We start from the raw sequence: 22,210 nt of genomic DNA, 5'->3' as shown, positions 1-22,210 counted from the left end.
TATATGTATATAGAATAAGCCATGTCAGTGAATGTATACAGAATGCATACAGAACTTTCTTACACACAAAACTATAAATCAGTTTTATCTACTAAAATGGATAGCTAAGTGGACTGTACAAGTTCATAGTTATAAATGTCCAGTGGTCAGATGCTAACAGCAATCAGTAAAAGATGATCTTCATCTTCAAGTCGATCCTGCCCCCTGACATCTGTACAATCAGCTGCATGCCTGTAGCAAGACCCTATGCTCATACAACCCTGTGCTTGGACACCCATGCATGTATGTACATAGGGGCTGGCCACACAAGTGCTGGGGTGGGGTCAGCAGGCACAATCCTGCTTCTTTCTACACATATTGAGGGACAATATCTGAAGAAGATATTTCCCATTCTGTCCAGCCTGCCAGTTAAGACATGCTCTATGTGCTCCATCCTTAAGAGGTAAGGTGGGTGGTGATCAGAAGCAGGGCTTTTTCAGCAGTGGCATCTCACCTGCAGCACACCCTTCCTCTTGAGGCTCACGTGGCACCCACCCTACTCCTTAGGTGCCAAGCCAAACATTTGTTTTTACCCAGGCTTTTAATAAAGGAATTGCTATTTTAACATTCTTTGCTTCTAACCTGAGAACTGTTTTAAGCTGCTCGGTGTTTTATGCTATTTTTATGTTTATTGCTGTATTTTAATGGTGCACTTCTATTGTTTTTAATTTTTATAATGCTTTATGTTTATTTTATTTTGCAAGCTTTCTTGAGCAGATTTTCAGGAGAGGCAGGATAGAAATTTTCTAAATCAATAAGTTAGACTTCTGTCCAGTCCAGCAAGGCATAACTTAAGATCCCACAAATTTCCACTGTTTATTGTCTTGTGCTTCCTTCTTAACATTGTTCTTTTTTTTTGTTGGTCTTCTCATAATTATAGTCTAGGCATTTACCTATACAGTCATGTTTCCGAGTTCTGAAAAGTGCTAAAGCTCTCTGAATCTAATGCACAATTCAGAATCAGTAGCACTTTTAGAACTAGATAGCATAGGTCTTCTTCTTTCAGCCTCATAGCTTTGAAAACTTACTGGCAATTTGTAAGTACAAATAATGTCTGGCTGATTGCCATTGTCCATACCTGAAAATTAACCTGCCCTAACCCAATTAGGAGGTATTTGGGATGGTGTTGTGTGTTTTTTTGTGGCCCAAGCTGCTTCTGATCTTGCACTGTGCAGTGTTTGCTGTCGAATTGTCTGGCCTCCACTGATGTTTCCAGTTAGAACCAGGGTTGCTGAGTGCCCCCAGGGGCCCCAGTCAAACATTCCTTCTAAGACACTCTCACACTACCCAAGTCTAATCAGAAGACCATATTACAAGCAAAGCACATGACTTATCTAGTTCCGTGAGCCCCCAGGGAGACCACGGCCTCCAAGATTTAGTCCACCCTCTTGGCTGCCTTGATTATAGCAGCAATGACTTGCGCATCTGTTAGTGTTGCCAACTCTGGGTTAGGAGATACCAGGAGATTTAAGGGTGGAGGCTGGGAGGGTCGGGTTCAGAGAGGGGAGGGAACTCAGTAGGATATAATGTCACAGAGTCTACTTTCCAGAGCAGCCATTATCTCCAGGAGAAATAGAATACATGTTTTAAATGAATAAATAATAAATAAACAAGTGATTTATGTTGTCTGGAGATCAGTTGTAATTCTGGGAGCTCTCCAGCCCCCACCTGGAAGCTGGCAACCCTGATATCCTGTGGAATTACATCTCCAGACTACAGATATCAATTCCCCTGGAGAAAATGGATGTTCTGGAGGGTGGACCCTATGGATTTGTACCCCACTGAGATCGCTGTCCATCCCCAAATCTACAGGTGTTTTCCAACCTGGATCGGGCAACCCTACCCCTCCCATACCCCACCAGTGGCCAGGGAGGACCTAGCAACCCCACATTGCATTTCTGCCACTCCTTGATCAAGCAGGAGCAGCTTTCTCAGTATATCTGCTGTCCCACTGTGGCATACATATACTCCCCAGCAGCTTGAGCAGCGTGATGGCATCATCAGTCTGCGCTCACACAGGATACTACAGGGTTCTATGGAAAGCACTGTAGCAGCCCTTGCACCACATAAACTGCCCTTTTAATTCCTGTTTAACAGGGCTGGCCAGAACTTTCCTGCACCCTAGGCAAAGTATGACTTTAGCATAGGGTTGCCAAGTCAGGCAAACTCACCGGCGGGGGAGGCTCGGATGAGTCCGGGAGCAGGCTCGATATGCGCGTGCGCGCGAAGCAAGTGCGCGCCGCCGCCACGTCACTGGAAGTGACGTGCAATGTTGCTGACGTTGGGGGCATGGCCCAGCTCATCGGGCCCAGCTCATCGGGGGGGGGGAAACCATATGGTTTTCCCCCCGACGAGCTCGGCCATGCCCCCAACGTCAGCAACGTGGGTGCGTCACCTCCAATGACGCAGCTTGGGGGGGGGGCGGAGTTCCCCTCGGGGCCTGATTCCGCCGCGGTGGAAATCGGGCCTCCAAAGCGGGGGTTTTCCCGCCCCCATTTGGCAACCCTACTTTAGCACCCTCTTCAATAGAAAAGTGAGAAGAGTAGAATGAATATATTACTTCCCAGGAAGTCAAAATGAACAATGTAAATGTAACCCATGCAGTTTTGTAGCTACTAACAGCATATAGGGATCAGGCACGCCTGCTTTTGCAAATAGGTGGTGTGGCAATTAACTCCCTTTCCCCCCCCTTCTATACTTAGTTAATGAGCATGCTCAGTGCTTGTAGCCTTCCCTAAAGGAGGGTGGGTATTCCCAGCAGCCAGCAGTTCAGCCTGGCCCAGGAAGAGGCAACATCATTAGAAGTTTGGGGAGAGGCCTGTATAGATTTTGCTGTGTTAAGGCCTGCCTTGAATTATTGCAGGTAAATGCTGTTAACCAATGTAATTATTAGAGATCCTTTCAAACAAAGGTGAAGTTACTTCTTGGGAAGTTATTAAATGTTGATTTAGGACTATTAAGATTCTTAATAGTAATTTCATATGATTGTGAAAATATGTAATTTTATAGTTATCGATCCTTTTAAAACTGTTGTAATACATCTTCCTTAGTATTCTGTTTGTTAATGCAACGAGCAGTTCAGCCTGGCCCAGGAAGAGGCAACATCATCATTAGAAGTTTGGGGCGAGGCCTGTATAGACTTTGCTTTGTTAAGGCCTGCCTTGAATTATTGCAGGTAAATCCTGGATTCAACTGAGAAGAGCTGCAGCCTCCCAAGTACAGCCTGGAAACCTCATATGCTGTTCCAGTATATGTGAGCTTACAACATATGGACCTACAATATATGCATTATCTATGTGCTTAGTAGTTTTCTGTTCTGTGCATCCTTGTGGATGCTGAAGATATCTGTACTCAGTAATATCCTAAAGATTCATTGCTATGAAGTAATAGCAACCAACCATGAATGAATGAGGATTTATATGAAAACCTCCATGCTTTGTTTATATAAAGAGTTTATTTTAAATGTTAAAGTGCATTGGTTGTATTGCCTCTCTTATGTTTGTGTTTAAGTACATGTGTAGTTACAGCAGTTACACATTCTTAATAACCACAGGTGGGAGTTCCGCTGTCAAAACCGACTGAACCTGCCCACTCTCCCTACAGATATTAGGGCCTTAGTGGGTTACATAAACATGAAAATAAATAAACTCTTCAAAGCCTTCCATTTTTCCCTCATGGCAGCTATAGAAGTCCAGAGTTAGCTGACAGGATGATTCTAGAAGTCAGTGAACATGAAGCTTTCCTTCAAGCCAGGAGGCTACTCTCACTTTTTTACTCTCACTAGGCGATCATCTAGGTTTGCCTAGTGGTTGGGCCATCCCTGGTGTTTAATGATGGTGGCGGGTAAATGCACAGGTCTCCCTCCCCCCTTCCCTGGCCTCTTTCCTTTCTGCTGTTGCTTTGTAATGACAGAAACTGTCCAACTGATTCTGGAAAGTGGAGGTTACTGACCACTGCTTGTTCTTTTTTCATACATGTAGAGTGAAGTCCTGGGCTGATACTTTTGGGGCAGACCTGCATCGTATTGTCACCAAGTATTCTGGCTCTCTCTTGTTGCAGAAGGTAAGTGCTAAGTAATATATATTTGCAATGAAATTCCATGCTCACATTAACTATATCTAAATCTATATGTAAATATAATAGACGATTAGGCAATTATAGCACAAAGGACTTGAGAACACAGAAGACAGAAGAATGGAAAGTGTCTGTTTAGAGTGTTTTTATTAAGTAATTGGATATAAGCATATAATGTAACTGTACTCTTGGTATATATGTTATGTGTAGTAGAGTGTCTGTAGTGTGTAGATTTGTTTGTTGTAGATTATAAAAGAAAAATTAATAAAAGTGTACCTTTGGGTACTTATAAAAAAGAAAAGAAAAGAAATTCCATGCTCACATTAACTATATCTCTGTCCATAGAAAAAAGGAAATACTGGGATGTTTGTTGATCGCCATGAATACATTTGAATTCATTTCCAGTTGCATTGCCAGCAAAGTGCCCCATAGGAAATGTTGCGTGTCTTGGCCATACATACTTTCGCCACATTTCTTTTCATTTAACTTTTGTCCACATCGTAATCTGCATAGGTTTTCCATTAACATGCATTTCCTCCCCTTCAGCTTTAGGTTTTGGTGTATAATTCTTTCCCTGTGATAATTTTTTTCTGGAATTGCACCCCATGAACTCAGGCATGCAAATTCACCCAAAATTGGATGCAGTTTGACCAAATGTGTCTCAGAAAAGCAGGGTACCATGAAAGAGGATTGCCAAGCAGCTTGCTTCTGGGTTTGTGAAGCAGCTGGATTTAGCTTTTGTTAAAAGAAATTAGCAGAAATTACTAGCATAGTATTTATGGTAGATGGGTACAGCTGTCCAAGGGAGGGGGGGAGAAAAAAGTAAAAGACAAAAGATCCAATAGTGGTATTTATTTATTCTGTCTAAAACATTTTCATCCCATACCGCCATTCTTGAGAAAGCGTACCACATCCTTAAAAAATATAAAATCAAATTTAAAAACCAAACTATGAACAAAATGAAACCAGGAGCAAGAAGGAAGTTCAGCTCAGTGGCCACATAAGAAGGAGAGTCAAAGACTTCAGTCCTGACCAAATGTTGGAAACTCTGCACCCTGCCTTAGAAAGACTTTTTAATACCTTCAAAAGAAAATGGCAAAATGAACCTCTGGTGCTCGTAAACGTATCAAATTCCCCAACAATCTGAGCCTTTCAGCCTCCTGAGTTCAAGTGAGCCCTGTTGCCTCTCAAACTGGGCCAAGCAACATTTTACTTGGCCTACCGGGACATGGGCTTCCACCACACCCAGATGCAAGCAAGATCTTCTCAGCTCTTTACCAGTTATAGGGCCAAACTAGATGGGATGGCGTCCTCATGGCCTCCACGAGGATGCTGCCACTATTTAAAAATGTTGTGAGGGCCTGATCAGGATCGGGCCACAGCGTGGTGCTCTTGTCCCCCCACTTTGCACCTTTCCAAGTGTCAGAACGACCATAGTGTGTGCGCGCATGTGTTCGTACAGCCATTTTGGCACTTGATAAGGCATGGGAACAAGAGTGTCTTAGCCGACAAGACAAAAGATCCAATCAATGTTATTTATTAATTCTGTGTAAAACATTTTCATCCCACTTTCTGGCATTTGGGGTGTGACTTTAAAATGGTGAGAGCATCCTTGTGGTGGCCATGAGGGTTCCATCATATCTAGTATTGGTCCTTAGTAGGTAAGGGGCACCAGCAGTAACTGCTACATACTCTTCCAAGATACATGAGATGAGTTAGAAAAGGAACAGCATCTAGAACCACCCCCCTGGTCACCTCAATTCTCTGCCATCACCAACAATCCCCTTTGTACCTAGTCTGAATAAATGTAAAACAACGTAGTCAAGTAGAACACAAGATTAAAAAAATATGTGGAGCAAATGTACAGAAAATGAAATAAACAAAAAGCCCTTTAAGCTGAGGCTGTTCCCCATTATTGTTGCTGATCCAAGATAAAGGATTCCAGGTTACAGGGTAGCTGTTGACCTGTTAGAGCAAAATAGTAAAGAGTATCATGGCACTTGGAAGACTAGAATAGATTAACTGTGCCATAAGATTTTGTGGACTGTATCTCCAGGTTCATATTTTTCTTCTTCAAATATTCTAGTCCTTCCCATGGGGTCCCTCTGGTTTACTGTACGTTTTTGCTATGTTCTTAGTAGTACTGATGTTACCCAGTTATCCCCCACTTTTGCCACAATGTACCTGTCCTCCACTAGATTGAAAGCTGTTATGCGTGCTTTTTCTGGCTTGGCTAGGCAGGGAGGCTTGCTTAAGGAAGGAACTCTGCCCCTGGGAGCTGAAATCATCTCCTTGGCAACTATGCCTTTTGCAGTGATAGATACAGTACAAGGGAACCTAACACATTTGGGATTGTACTGTTTTCTGATTGTTTGGAGCCCTGGCCAGAAGCTCCAAAGTTCACAGAAATGCTAAGGAAACGATATGCAAGAACCAGGTTTGCTTCCAAGGATATTTTAATAAATCTTCAAATTTCAATCTGCTGGGCCTTAAACACACCCAAAGTGAAGCAAGCCAAAACTCAAGACCAGATATATAGCTAAAACTAAACATCTCATACCTTAATTGCTGGCTACAAGTCAAGAATATCATCATCTGAGAGATGATGCTGAGAGAAAAGCCAAGCCATATCTTGCACCTGGTACCCAGTGGTGGAGGAAGACAAGTCAGCTTTTTAGACAAGAACTCTGGAGAGTGTGAATGAAAACATTCTCTTGGGACTGGCCTGCCTGCCATTCTCCCAGGCAACTAGAGGTCAGGAACCAACAGAACTCCAAGAAGGGGTTACAGAGGCTACACACTGACATAACACTATGAAGTACATTTGTGCCATCTGAGTGTGTTTTTTAAATTACACAATGAAAAATTAATATAGTGGTAAAACAGAAGAAAACTTCTTATTTTTCCCCATAATCTATTTATTGTTTTTTTGACAGAGAAACCCACCATGGGATATACAAATATTTGTGTACATTGTAACATTCCAATCTGGATTATTAACTCCATTCATTTCCTCTTTATCCTCTCCCTATCCAGTAGATTAAAGCACAAGTATAAGATTTTATACATTACTTCAACAACAAAATTTATAGTAGATTTAAATTACAATTCCTTTAGTAGTATCAATAATGTTACTACCAAACCAGCTTTTTAAAGCGAATCAAATTGCATAAATAATTCCTCCTTCCCTATCTGTGCTGCTTAGAAAATAACAGTTTATATTTGTTTATAATCGCTCTGTATCTAACGATCCACGTATACCATTAAAAATTTTATAATCACACTTTCCCTCTTTTCTTTATTTCCCATTTTACTATTTTACTAATATTTTGTTAACATGCCTGTTCAAACAATTTCACCTTCTCTTAAGACCTCCATATACTTTAGGCAACCACACAGTTAACTTAACATGATTGATGTTTTCTTTCTTACTATTACTTCAAATTCAATTTATATTCTGATAACAAGAAATCTACCACACAATTACCTTACTTGATTGGTATTTCATTTCTTACTGCTAATTCAATTTTATGTTCTAAAAACAAAAAGTCTATACTGTCTCTTACTCAACCCTTTATACCAACATTTAGATATCTTTAATAATTTCAAAAAAATAATAATTTCAATTACTTATACTTATAGAAAACGTTCTTCTGTCCCTCTTTTCAAATATTATATTTTCTTCAGTCCAGCAATAAAGAGGAAGACAATATCTACCTACATAAAGCAAAGCAAAAAACAAATCAGAAAAGACATCCCCTGATATTCCTACTTTACTTAGTTTACTAGATTCCTTACCCCTACCCCCTCTTCTGTGCTGCCACCTACCCAATACAACAATATATACTACCCAGAATCCATTTATATACCTAAATCCATCCATACTCATCAAATAACAATAATAGGAAAAACTTAAGTAAATTAATAGAACATCTGTAAATCACACCACCCAATTGAATTGCCCATTAATTGCATTTATACCAATTTCACATTAAGAAGATCCATTTTTTCCTTTTAAGCCATTTGTATCCAAAACATAAAAAACCACAGCCACAACAACATCCAACATAATTTTTGTCTTTCCTCCTCTTTCTAACATTTCTTTTTCCCTCTGAGCTTCACTCAGATGTCTTGCAGTTTTACATTCACCAATTTCCAGTTCAAAGCCACATCTTCCATTTTTCATAGTCAATCATCGCTCTTTTTTCCATTTTAATTTTCTTTACCGAAGCCTTTCCTTTCCTTTTCTCCCCCGCATTCTTTTTCAGACATAGTTTTTTTGTTACCTCCTTCTCCGAAATACAGCTTATCTTGCCTTTTATGAAACGTCTCTTATGCTTATCTGTTTTTTGGTTCATTTCTTTCGTTGCAATGACGTTATTATTTTGTAGTTCTCTCACCTTCTCATGATTACAGCTTTGCTCTTCTGAAAATCCTTGGGCTTGCTGAAGTTGTTTTTCATTTGTCTTTTCATCTTGGTCTAAACTTTGGAAGTCTTTCATTAGATTGTTGCAGGCAATTTTAACTGCTTGTTTTATTTCACGCCTCAAAAAGTTTGAAAATTGATCCCAAGTTAAGTCTACAATTGGTGTATCTGGATCAAGTTCCTCCTCCTCTATTTCCTTCTCCATTTTTTCACACTCTTGTCTTTCCACACTCCCAATTTTCACAAAACTTTTAATTCGTTTTCACAGCAGCTCAAACAATGGAAACTTTCTTACCCCCTTCTTCTTAAATGATATCTGCTCCCGTCCACTTCGCGGCCGTTTTCTTCATCGTTGGAGCTCACTGCTTGGGGTATTTAGTCCAGTATCCAAAAACAAAAGAGAAATTTTTCCAAAATCCCTCGTGCACTGATCTTTTCTTTTCTTTTACAATGTACTTTCTATTTCTTTTATAATCCCAAAAGTTAAAAAAAACCCGGATGGTCAGTGTCTAGGAAGAACCTGGCAGCCATGTTCTTTCCCCATCGATCGTTCCTGCTTTGGGGCAGTTCTGGTCACACACACCCGCATTGCCAGTTGCGGGAGGGGCCAAAAAAAGGCCCCCTGCTTCAGACTGGGAGGCTTGGTTCGGGCTGCTCGGAGCAATCCGAGCGTCCGCCCGTCAACGCGCTGTACCGGGTATCCAGAAGAAAACTTCTAAACGTGTAAGCTGTGATCCTAAGAACCCTTTCCCAGGAGTTAGACCCAGTGAACAAAATTAGATTTACTACTGAGTAGATCTAATAAGGATTGCTCCGAAATTCTTATGTGTTCTAGAATTACCACAGCAAAAATGAGGGGGGGGGGCAGGATTTGCTTATTTTTAAAATGTGTGCTGAAGTGTTTGGTTCTGTATTATTCAGTACTTATCCTACCCCTAAACTATTGATTCATTCTGTTTCTATGGAATTAAGTCTTCTGTGCAGTGTTCTGTTGCTATTTTCGAGTCAGTTTAAGGGAAAAGATGGTTTATTCTATGCTTGCTGTGTTGAAAGTTAATCTGGAAAGCAATGTTAACACCACTGTTTGGGTGCCTTAACTTATATGGTAATAGGGTTGTTTGCATTGGTTTCCAAATATTCATATGACTTTTTGATCAAAATTGCTCTGCAATACATAGAGTTGCTTGTGTGCCCATGAACAGGAAAAGGAAGCTGTGGTGTTATGTAAATATTGTGTGTGGGGTATATAGGGTATGTTGTTGTGGTTTAAAAAGGCAGACCTCAGTAAGAAAGAGGGGGGCTAGATGAGCAATTAAAATGCATTATGACTGGATGGTAACTGTACCCGAGGGGGCAGAGTTGACTTGTTTGTGGCGAGGGAGTTTTGTTCAGTGTGTGAAGAAGAGCTGAGGGAAGTGCTATGGAGAGTGTTAGGAATCTGTGTTCTTTGTGGAAGTTATAAGCCTAATTGGCAAGTTAGGGAATTAAGCTTTGTGGAAGTTACTAGCCTAAGTGGCAAGTGAGAAAATAACCCTTTGTGGCTAGATCTATTTAAGGAACTTTAGAGAAAGGAGAACTGTACCTATCTGATACCATTATGCTTATGACCTTTACTGAAACCATTATGCTGTTATACTTTTACAGAAACTCTGGTTATGTTTAAGAGGAACCAACTGTTTTATTTAGAATAAAGGATCCTCTTTTACCTCAGAGCCACCCCTGCATCCTCACTATTCTGTCATTCTACCAAATATAACTAAGCCATCCAGTTCTTTGGGTCCAGCTAAGACTTCTAAGGCCTTTGGTGACCGTGAAATTAAGTAGGTAATACTAAGGAAGGCAAGGAGATAGGATAACACATGTCACCCCAGAACACTACAGAGGTGTGCCTTTTTCAGGAGTTACATATAAGGGGTCACAGAAAAGAGCAAAAACTTACAGAAGCTGAACATAACCTCCTATTGTGCTTAATTTGAATTACCCTTATGGCAAATAGTGGATTTTGCCTCAATTTTTTGTTCCTGATTTTTCTAATATTAAGCATATGGTTTTAAACATAACTGAATTCTTTTAAAAGGATACAGTAGTTTATATTTCATTTTAATCTTTTATGAAAGACCAGAGCTTCCATAAGGTAAAGGTAAAGGTTCCCTTGCTCGAAAGCCAGTCGAGTCCGTGAATATTACTATTTCTGAGAAGTATATTCCCTCTTGGGATTGCTTGGGAATCCAGAGATAAAGTCACCAAAATATGTTTGTGTCATCAAAGAAGTAGCTAGGAATCTGCAATTTTCTCAAACTCTCCTGTCAGTATCAGAACTTGGAATGAATTTACTGAGAGCAGAGGTTGAGAAAACATCATATTTTCCTTTGTTTTATATTAAGAATTTGTATTTCAATGCTTTCTAGTGCTTGCATCTTTGGCTAGCCTGATTTCATCACATCTTGGAAGCTAAGCAGGTTCGGCCATGGTTAGTACTTAGATGGGAGACAAGGAAGTCTAGGGTTGTTATTGCAGAGGCAGGTGTTGTAAGAAAAATGTGTCCCCACCCTCCCCCTCTGGTTCGTGTCCCCTGAGTGTTGCCTCCTCACCAAAGGCGAAAGGTGCAAGTTGGAAACCCCTACATGCTGGCAGAGACACTCAAGCAAGGGTCTCTTCGTTCAATAAAACTTATCTTTATTAAAAGAAAAAACATTCAAAGGACATAGAAAGTAAACATGCAAGCAAACTTCTGTCCCACCCAAAGCATGCAGAGACAAAAGGCCCTTTCGGGCTGACTCCAAAAGGCTTGTCAGAGGGCAAAGGCCTCTCTTGTTCCTTCAAGAGCCAGCGAAAGTCTGTTGGATCTGACCAGTACTTATACCAAATGATCAAAGAGGTCCCTTTAATAATCAAATTACAGTTGTAAATTAACATTTAGAAGTTGAATTGTTTGACTGGAAAATTGCTTCCTTGGTTTCACACAACAAAAGTTCACATTCCACAGGATCAATACAGTGTCATTGTTTCTTCCAGGTGTTCCCCCAATATGGGAAATAAACTGTCCTTTGAAGTTATCTCTGAGGTGGAAATGGGGTTTGTGTGAATCTCTGTATCTCAAGAATTAGTTTGCATTTTGGATTGAAGTCTGTCATTTTTCAAATGGCCTTCCAGCTGCATTTTATTTGCCTAGGAAATTGTGAGTTTCACACCTAGGGAAACATTCATTGATTCAAATCCTGGGATTGGAATGTTGTGAACTTTTGCCGGGGTGACTGATAAAGAGATTTGTCTAGAACAAAGGGCTTGAAACAGGCCAGGCCTCCTTCCTGTTTTGTTAGCAAAAAAACAGAGACAGATATATGGATTTCATAAGCTATTGGGTTCACTTTTAAACCCAAACTTTCTATATTTCTAAAATTTCTTACCACAGCAGGCAATGGCAAACCACCCCTGATTGTATCTTGCCTTGAAAACCCAAAAGCAGAGGTGTCAAACTCATTTGGTGCAAGGGCTGGATCTGACATAAATGTCACTTTGTCAGGCTGGGCCATGTGTGCCATAAAATGTAATGCCAAGTACCACAGATATAAACTTTGTAAAGGACATAGGCCAACCCAATTAAGGACTATTTATTTTTCACTCAAAATACAAACCTACTTAAATCATTAACAAACTTACCGTATTTCCTTTAAGTATCTCCCTGATGCCCACCCTCTCACTTCCAGCGCCCATTACTCATTAGGCCTGGGACAGTATGCAGGGACATAATGCACAGCCTCTGTGTTGGATATTTAGCAGAGTAAATAAAGTGCAGCAGAATAATGAAGTACAGACATGTGTGTGTTTAACTTCTAAGAAGAATTTACTTCTTCTGACCCTAAGAAGGAAGGAATTGAAGTTTCCCCCACAAAGCTTTACGTATGTGCAGAACTATCTCCAATATACTGAGTAGCCAATAGTCTATCTTGAAGTAACTTCATTAAGAATAAAACCTCCCCCTTTTTGGTGGGAATAATCTACTCTACACCTAGTTGGTTCTGTGCCAAACTTGCTATTATTAGCTTACAGAAACGTTAGCTTAACCATTTCATGACTGAAGGGATGACACTTGCAGAACCCAACACTCTGTCATCTGGCAATAAAAGTAATGATCAGTTACTCACAGGCCGGATAAGAGCCCTGGATGGGCCAGTTCCAGCCCACGGGTTGTCTGTTTGACATCCCTGCCCTAAAGGATCACCATAAGTCATCTACAACTTGACAGCAAAAAACAAAACAAAAAAAAACCCTACCATAAATTTTATTTATTTATTGCATTTATATTCTGCCCATCCTGTAAATGGACTCAGGGCGGGTCACAACAGTTCAATAAATACAATAAAATTTAAAATACATTAAAACATATAAAATCCATAGGCTTGCTGTAGGGAGAATCCGGCCCATTGATGTCCGGCCCATTGATGTAAATTGGTATGGGTGGTTATCAGTAGGTAACATCGGGGGGGGGGATATGTGGACTCTCGCTGCCTCAGCCAAAGTCCTGGCGGAACAGCTCCGTCTTGCAGGCCCTGCGGAATTGAATAAGATGCCTCAGGGCCCTGATCTCAATAGGGAGTATGTTCCACCAGATGGGGGCCAGGCGGAAAAAGCCCTGGCTCTGGTCGAGGCTAGGCAGACGTCCTTTGGGCCAGGGATCACCAGGAGATGTTGACTCTCAAAGCGTAATGCTCTCCGAGGCGTATATGGGAAGAGGCGGTCCTTTAGGTATGTTGGTCCCAGGCCATGTAAGGCTTTGAAGGTAATTACCAACACCTTGAAGTGGATCCAGTACTCAACTGGCAACCAATGCAATAAAATGGGGAAGAGAAGAACAATGTATGCCACTCTGGGCTCCTTGAAAAAAGGATGGGATACAAGTGCCCCTTGATGCATAAATAAATGCAAAGTTTGATAGTGCATAACTTTAGTATTCTAAACTGATTTTCACCAAGCCAGCAAAACTTCACTGAGATACCATTCCTGTAATATTTCTGAATTTTTGACACAATTTATATCAGATAAGGGAGATGTGTTTTGCTTATGCAAAAAATGTCTCAAAATAGATTGATTCCTTGCTATATTTCAGATCGATGGGGCAAATGGTTTTCATTCTGTGATGAATGGAATTTTGATGCAATATAACAGTACAGCACCATTTAACCAAAGTGCTTTAATTTATATTCCTGTGGTTCTATAATTAGGGAAAACCCCTGCTAAATCACTGAAATCTTCACCACTAATAACACTACGTTTTACAGCAATAAAATTAGCTAGTTTATCTGTTGAATAAATAAAATTTTAATTGAGTCAGCTGAAGGTTTTCATTGTTCAGCAAAATTATTTTAGCAGCTACTAAAAAAACAAGTTTAATAGAAGCAACCTCTTTAAAAACTTTATGTGTGCCCAGTCAGGATGTTAATTTATCCAATATGTTGATGCAGGGTGGTGTGTACTGTTTTTTTAAGAGTCTAACCCAGTAGGCCTCAGAGCAAGAAGGAGAGTAGGAGGGACTCAGCGCTTCTCTTAGTCTCCCTGCTAGCAGCCTGCAGGAGTGCAGGGCCTGCTCAGAATCTGCAGAGAACCAGGTGAGGACAATCCTGGCCTGGAGCTCCAGAAACAGCTTAGTTGTATTTTTATTCCTTTAGTCAAGTTACCTGCCCCACAGTTACTGCTAGTAAAGAAGCCTTCAGCCAAATGGAGCTGGGTGTTCGTTGTTTGCTCCACTACACAAAACGGTGCTACGAGGTACAGGAGCAATTAGCATTTGGTTGCTGGCATTTCCTTTATGTTTGAGAGCATTACGTACAGATTGCAGGAGAATTCACTTACACCTTTTTTAGCCGAAGGATGGGTTGACAGCTTTTGAAATCTGCTTTTCCTTTGCACCATTTTAACATTGGCAGTTCAGTTTTAGATTTATTGCCCTGCTTAACCTAAACAGTAGACTTCATTGATCACATATCTGGTGCCCCGTTACATAAGAAGGTGCTGTGCCAAGAACCTCTAAAGTGCCCATCTCTCTTTTCCTTGACTTGTACTTTCCTTTTACGGAGCACGCTCATAAGTTCTCATCTGGGCTTTACTTTTCCGACTCAGGCCCCTTGGCACTTCATTAGTTATATAGGGATCATTAGTCTTTTTCATGAGGAGCACAGGTGCCTGGTATGCGTACAGAAGTGCTGTTGCATTAATTAACTTTGGCACAACCAGGTAGTAAGGACTTTATCCCTTCTCTGAGCCTGTAGTTTTTAAAAGTTCCTTGTTTATACTCTGCTGGTTGTTTTATGGATCCAGAACATCCTAGGAAACAAAACCTGGCTCTGTTCAGATTTACTTTTTAAATAGCTTTGGAGGTCCCACAAAGGATGTTTGTCCTTTGATACAGACCAATCTGGAGAAAGGATACGGGGGTGAGAAGCTTTTTGAAGGGTGCCAGGCCGTCTGTATAACGAATCAATACTACAGAGTCCTGTCAAAATCGGGGGGGGGGGGGGCGCAGTGCTATGCTTGTGTCTATTTCTGCTTGGAGGTGAAAGTTGGTTTTGCATGGAAATATTGCTCTGTCAAACAGTCTTTCCTAAGCTAATCACTCACTTCCCCTCCCACGGCCTTGCTGTTGAATTTCATCATGGGACTGAAGAATCCCCACTCAAGTGGCTTGGGGAAGTGGCTTCACACGTGGCTTCACACGTCCTCATTTCTGTGTGTGATCATATATAAAGTACTGCAAGGAACAAATCAGATTGTGTATAGCAAATCCGGGTATTTTGTTGTCAACATCAGAGGGGTTTGCCTGAGAAAACGATGAGAACTCTGCTGCAGCACCCTGTTTAGATGATTTGGCCATTGAGCCCGGCAGGATGCTGCCATTCTGAAGCAATTGAGTCTTGTGCATTTCTTGCATAAGAAGGATCCATCAAGTAAAGAATTAGGTTCCCTGCTGCTAAGCCAAACCGACGATGGGAAACTCATTTGTTTAAGCATCTGTACCAATCATAAACTGGCAGGGCGCCCCCCCCCCTCTTTTTAAAAAGGATGCATTGGTGAGGTTAAACCATCTTCCCACTCATGGCTTACTTTGTTCTCCAAGTCTCTGTTCTTTTCAAGGCCAGGCACCAACATTCAAGGCCAGGCTATCAATAACCAGGGCCAGGGCTTTTTCGGTGGCGGCTCCACTCTGGTGGAATGAGCTCCCAGAAGAGACCAGGGCCCTGTGGGACCTTTTGCAGTTCTGCAGGGCCTGTAAAACAGAGCTCTTCCACCAGGCTTTTGGAGCTGCCGGCACTACTAACCACTAACTATTAGCAATTGATGGTTCAAAGTGGGAGAGCCCAGTTTTCCTGGGATTCAACCTACAGCCTGAGATAGCCGCCTAAGTTGATCTAAAAGAGCAAGAGCCGACTGCAAATAAAGAGCCCGAGTAATAACAACCACTGTGAATTATTCGATATTGATACTAGCATTTTAATATGTTTTAATATGAATAGTCAGAATTGTTCTATTATTAATACGTTGTTACAGTATTTTATAGGGTTGCCAAATGTTACCTACCTTGCCGGCGGGGGACTCCTGCGCGGCTCCCGGTGTGCGCGCTTTGCGCGCGTGCGCCTCATGCACGTCACAGGGAAATGACGTCATGACGCCAGGCACGCTGGGGGTGGGGCCACGACCATACAAGGGAAAACGATAGAGTTGGGGTGGGGTTCCCCCTGGGGCCCAATTCCCCGGCGTTGGGGAACGGGCCTCTGGAGTGGGGGGATTTCCGCCCCCCGGGGGGATTTGGCAGCCCTAGTATTTTATTGTAATTTTAATGTAATTTTATGCTGTTTTGTAAGTCGTCCTGAGCCAGCCCTGGCCAGGAGGGTAGGGTAGAAATTTAATACATCAAATCAAACATTAGAAGGGAGTTTGGCTAGGAGAAAAGTAACCAGTGGGAAAGGTAGGTGGTGCTTTTTACCTGTGTGCCCATTTTGGGTCTAAAATTGGACCTCCTGTCTGTTCTGTAAGGGGAACTGGCCTGAGTTTAAAGTCTGCTGTCACATATAGCCTTCTCAGGACAAAACACGGTGGGGAATACACATAACTTGGGAAGAACCACAAAAGCGGCAAGAAAGGTAGATGTTGGTTTCAAAATACTGTATTTACTCATGAGCCTGGAACGTAAGATGAACTGCCCCTTCCAAAAGATTATACACAAAAAGGGTTTAAAAAAAGAAATCTATAACTTGCCTATAACTTGTATGTGTATTTAAGATAAATTATTTTTCTTGATGGCATTCCTAGGGAAAAAAGCTAGGCTCCCTTTCAGGTAAATAGGGACTTGAATAGGGTTCACTAGGGAAATAACTGGAATATTTTCAAAAGGTTATTTCAGATTTCAGCAGAGTGGATAAAAAGTGATTACTCAGGGTCCAGAGGCCCACACTTCTAAAGTTAAATTGCATAAAAGAAGTAGGAGCATTTGATGTGATTGTTTTCTTTATACCTGTAATAATTACAGCAGTGTTATCAGCGCCGGACAAATGGTCGCTCTTGTTTTGAAGCAAATGGATTTGGCATGCATACCTAGCTCATAAGCCCATTTAATTGTTTCTAACAATAGTATTATTGTTAAAGGCACAACAGTATGTTTATTCCTTCCCCCCCTTGCAGATATACCATCCCTTCTACCATCTCATACGCATAGACTAGAGAGATGCTAATTCAGTATAAACCCAAAATGTGCAATTGTTCTGCGAATGTATCACTGCCATTTCATGCTGTACGTGAAATTACTTTGAATATCTCTGCTGCATTCAGTAAATTGGAGTAATTTAAATTAGTTTACAGTGTGTTGTTTGTTACATGTTAAATCCAATATGTAAATCCGTTGATATGAATGCCAGTGCATTCAGGTTAGGAGATGCTACGAAATATACTAATCATGTATTAGTTATATATTTTATGTACATATGAATTACTTTTGAACTAAAAAAATCTAAGTTTAATTTCAAAAACGCCATATAAAAACAATTATGAAAAGAAAATACATATTTGATAACAATTTTTACAGATATATTACAGAGAAGCAGCACAATTATCACTATCTTCTAGGGAAAGTTTTAGTACGTGAAAACGTCTTTGCTGTTAGCTGAAGACCCAGATTATGGCACATGGTACAATGTAGCAGTGCCCTCTCCAATGCTGATGTCTGGATTTGGTCAGTCTCTGGATGAAGGACCTCATGAGAAGGTGGGATATAAATGTAATAAAATAATAAATACACCGTTACAGAAGTGACTCTCCTAGTATAGGGATTTCCAAAGGGTAGGTGCCATAGCAGAAGGGGTCCTACCCAATGCTCCCTCTAAGCTGTGGAGTCTTGTGAGCAAAAATTCTACTTTGTGAGCTACTGGCATTAAAGTTGCGAGCGAGCGATTTGGCTACTGCATACATTAGTTTGCCCTGGAGCCATCCTTCCTGAGCAAAGACAAAAAGTTGTGAGCCAGAGGCTAAAAAACTGTGAGCTAGCTCACAGTAACTCAGCTTAGAGGGAGCACTGGTCCTACCTCAAATTCTAACTAATTTTACTCATGAGAATTAAGAATCTGATTCAGGGCTTCTACTAGACCTCAAGAGAGAACAATGAACTGGAGAACAGACTACGACAATCTCCGGTGGGTAACTGTGTTAGTTGGTAATAGCAGAGCAAAATTTGAGCCCAGTAGCATCTTAAAGACCAACAAAAATTTCTAGGATATAAATCTTCATGAGTGAAAGCTCACTTCCTCTGACATGAAGAGAGACTAAAGAGAGAGTTGGCCAGAATACAAAAATACCTACCTGCTCATATAATAGGAATCATGTGCCTTGACGTTGCTGAAGCGAAAAGAAATAGGTCACAGTTAATCACAACATGTTCACTTTCCATTTATTGCTGCATCAAAAGCACACTTGAAAATGAGGGTGTGTACAGACTCAAAGGGGAGGGGGAATACATTTTCTTCAGTAGGGTGAGAAGAGCTTCCTGCTGCATTTGGAATGCCCCTGGCAGGATATACACATACCCCTATCACTGTCTGAGCATCTCCCCAGTGGGAAAACAGCAACTCCCCAGTGTTGTTTCAGACCTAGAAAACAGCACAGGATGGAAGACTGAAACCAGTCTTCCCTTGTGTCACAGTCCCAAATAAAATTGCGTCCCTGGGAGTGTGTGGCTTCTAGGGAACAGAAAATGCTGGGAGCTCTAATCATGGAACTCCCAGTATCATGTCTGTTTAAATCTCAGATTTGTGCTCTGTAGATATGGGTGAGAGAGAAATGGCAGTTTGACATCTGAATTTAAGATGCGGTTGAAGCTGAGGAGAGTTTCTAGCTTGAGTGCAGCCTTGGGAGAGAGACCGGGTGTACAAATTTCACTTAGGAATCTGATGCAGGCTCTGCTGTTCACTGTGTGTTTGCTTTTACTGTACCCTGCCTGCATGTCTGTAAATAAATTAAAGCTGCAGTCAGACATGCCTTTAGATCCAACTCAGCTGCGAATGCCTGATGGATTTAAAGGGCACAATCAGACAGCAACATCTGGGAAACATCCTGCAGCTGTTGGCACCCCATGTTGCCCTACCACAGAAGTGGAGTTAAAAGACACCAGGGAAAATCCAGTCCTAATGCTTGCAGACGGGCCATGGACGGACTTTCCTGTCTGATAGCTCAAACACGCACTCAAGCCGTTGGAATGGTCTGCTCATTCCATCCCGACTTGGTGCTGGTTTTTCCCCCTTGCTTAGTAGTATGCACATAACTGCATACTCCATGGGGGACCCTCAGCGCAGAGGTGCGATTCCCCGTTTATGCGCATGGGAAACAAAAGGCAACCCCCCCCACTCGCCCATATGTGGTGTCTGATTATGCAGAGACGGGCTGAGCCCACAGCACAAAGGGATGTGTGGTCGTGCGACTGCAAGTCAAATTCCACCGGAGGTAATGGGGCACTTCCCCTCCATGCCAAATGGCACATCTGACTGCAGCCAAACTATTGCAAATGTGCCACCGAATTCTAGTGTTGCGTTATCCAAAAGAAACCGAAACACAGGGCACTTTCCCTGGAACTTTTCATTGTTTTGAAGCACGGAGTATGTAAAAGTTTGTTCCTCACCTTATTTAAATATAATCCTGTACACACACTGGTATTTTTTTAAAGTTTGCTTTGACATCAGAAAAGGAGATCATGCTTTCCCCCAGACTTGATTCTTTTTGTATAAATCTTTTTTATTAAATTTTCAAAGAGAATGTACAAAGAGAAGGTAACCAACAAAACATCATTGGCGAATACATCCCTAAACCGGGAAGCCAGTAACAGTATATTCATTTAAAACTTAACTTGTGTTCAACAATGTTTGCATCAAGTACCTGAGTAGTGAAAAAGAGTATAATAGGAATACAAATATAACCAGGATTACCATACTAGCCAGTTGGATCTAAGTGACCTAATTTACCATAGCCATAGTGTATTCATCACTGGAGGGATATCCTGCAAGGTAGAGAGATAAGATAGGATGGGAAACCATACAGAAGTAAAATTGGTACAGGTAGGACATTTGTCAAAACGCGTAAGATTGTCTGAGAGTTTAGCCATGATACATAAATCCCACAACTTTTTGTGCCATTGGGAAAGTGTGGGTGTCATTGTCGTTTTCCAGTGTGTAGCAATGACAGTTTTAGCCGCAAAAAGTAGTATAGATATCCTTTCTATGATGGAGAGACTCCCACAGTCCTCAGCCCAACTGTTCAAAAACAGATGTTTAGGAGTACGATCAATATCTATATTACTAAAGGATTTGATCTGGTCTAGCACTTCATTCCAGAAGGGCCCAGTCTTGATTCTTAAGAGCAAATTGTATGTCTGAATACTTATGCATGAATTGGTCTTCTACAGCGCTCACACCACTAAAATTATGTATGTGTGGGTGCAGGAAAGAGCAGGGGTTCCTGTAAGGCACAAAAAGGCTTGCTACTTAAATCATCTTGCTGCTCAGTTCCCTCCCCTACAAAGGGTGAGAGTGCGGGGTGTGCTGGTAAGAACATAAGAATATAAGAGACGCCAATGTTGGATCAGGCCAAAAGGCCCATCCAGTCCAACACTCTGTATCACACAGTGGCCAGAATTACCAGTGCCATCAGGAGGTCCACTAGTGGGGCCAGGGCATTAGAAGCCCTCCCACTGTTGACCCCTCCCCCCAGGCACCAAGAAGACAGAGCATCACTTGCCCGAGAGTCCCTATCTATACCTTGTGGCTAATAGCCACTGATGGACCTCTGCTCCATATGCTTATCTAATTCCCTTTTGAAGCCGTCCATGCTTGTAGCCACCACCACTTCCTGTGGCAGTGAATTCCAAGTGTTAATCACTCTTTGGGTGAAGAAGTACTTCCTTTTATCCATTCTAACCCGACCGCTCAGCAATTTCATGGAGTGCCCACGGGTTCTTGTATTGTGAGAAAGGGAGAAAAGTACCTCTTTCTCTACCTGCTCTTTCCCATGCATAATCTTATAAACCTCAATCATGTCACCCCTCAGTCGTCGTTTCTCCAAGCTGTCGTCGTTTCTCCAAGGTGGCCCAAGGGAGGGAGCTGGTGGGAATCAGCATGCCCTGGAGGATGCACAGGCAGCACAGGAGGCAGTCAGTAGTGTATCCTGACCCATCCCCACTTAGTCATTGCTAATGACAGGTTTCTTGCTCAGGCTTTCAGATTAATTTTTAAATCATTCCTCAGTACAAAAGGTACAAACAAGAGTCAATAAATAGTTTTATATTGGTGTGCATTCCTTAGAAAGTTACCTGAATTCTGGGGAGCAAGACCCTAATTCAACCTCTTAAAGTAACAGAGATGTGCTTCTCTGTCGACAAACAAAATTATGACACTCAGGTGGCAGCTAAGATTGGACGAACAGTGTGGATTTCACTGGCTTCCTGGGCCTTCTGTCTGTGCCCCAGATACATCTGTGATTCCCCCCATAAGTGCCTCTGTGCTAACCTTTTGTGACCAGCCCCTCCTCTGAAAACCCACTAACAGCAGTACAGAAGCAGAGGCTGCTGTCTGTTTTTAATCCTGCAAAGTCCTTGCATTATTAATCGTGCTAAGCAATACTAGCCGCTTCTTGCATTGTTAGTTGTGCTAAGCAATACTAGTTGCTTCCATGCTTGCTCACTGGATGTGATTCTACACCTACATCCACCACCACCCTCCTCCTCCTGTCTGCTCCCATTCTTCCTTCCCTCCATTAAGGCATTTCTTACCCCATAGAGGCTCATGAGCGTTCTGTAATGATGAACAAATTAGCCTTTTGAACTGCAGAGCCTTTGATTGCTCATCTTCTCTTCTTGTCTCCCTTCTCATCCACTCATAAAGATAATTTAAAACACCCATCTGTCATTTCATGTTAAAAGGGAAATAGCCTCAACTATAATAGTAATAGTTAAAGGTTGAAATAAACAGTATTTGAAATATAACAGTGCAAAGACACTGCAAACAGATGCTCCCGCTGTCCCTGTTTATCAAGGGCAGTCCCTATTGCCTGATCCCCCTCTCTACTCAGTTATATTTAGAACTGTTGATAACACTGTAGGGCAATCCTTTTTCTCGTATATCTCTATTTTTAAAACTTTTAACG

At 41.6% G+C, this 22,210-nt stretch overlaps 1 protein-coding gene across 1 annotated transcript in view; it reads left to right on the top strand.

Moving 5' to 3' along the window:
- Positions 1–22,210, top strand: part of CACNA2D4 (calcium channel, voltage-dependent, alpha 2/delta subunit 4) — a 251,208-nt gene that overhangs the window by 11,117 nt on the left and 217,881 nt on the right. Inside the window, exon 3 of the mRNA XM_015422870.1 lies at positions 4,020–4,101. Within this exon, the coding sequence (XP_015278356.1) occupies positions 4,020–4,101 (82 nt within the window). The remainder of the gene's footprint in view (positions 1–4,019; positions 4,102–22,210) is intronic.

The sequence above is a fragment of the Gekko japonicus genome, unplaced genomic scaffold, assembly GCF_001447785.1.
Source record: "Gekko japonicus isolate JY-2015 unplaced genomic scaffold, Gekko_japonicus_V1.1 scaffold34, whole genome shotgun sequence".
Lineage (NCBI taxonomy): Eukaryota > Metazoa > Chordata > Lepidosauria > Squamata > Gekkonidae > Gekko > Gekko japonicus.
The sequence above is the reverse complement of the archived record's forward strand: the minus strand, read 5'-3'. Positions and strand labels throughout refer to the sequence as shown.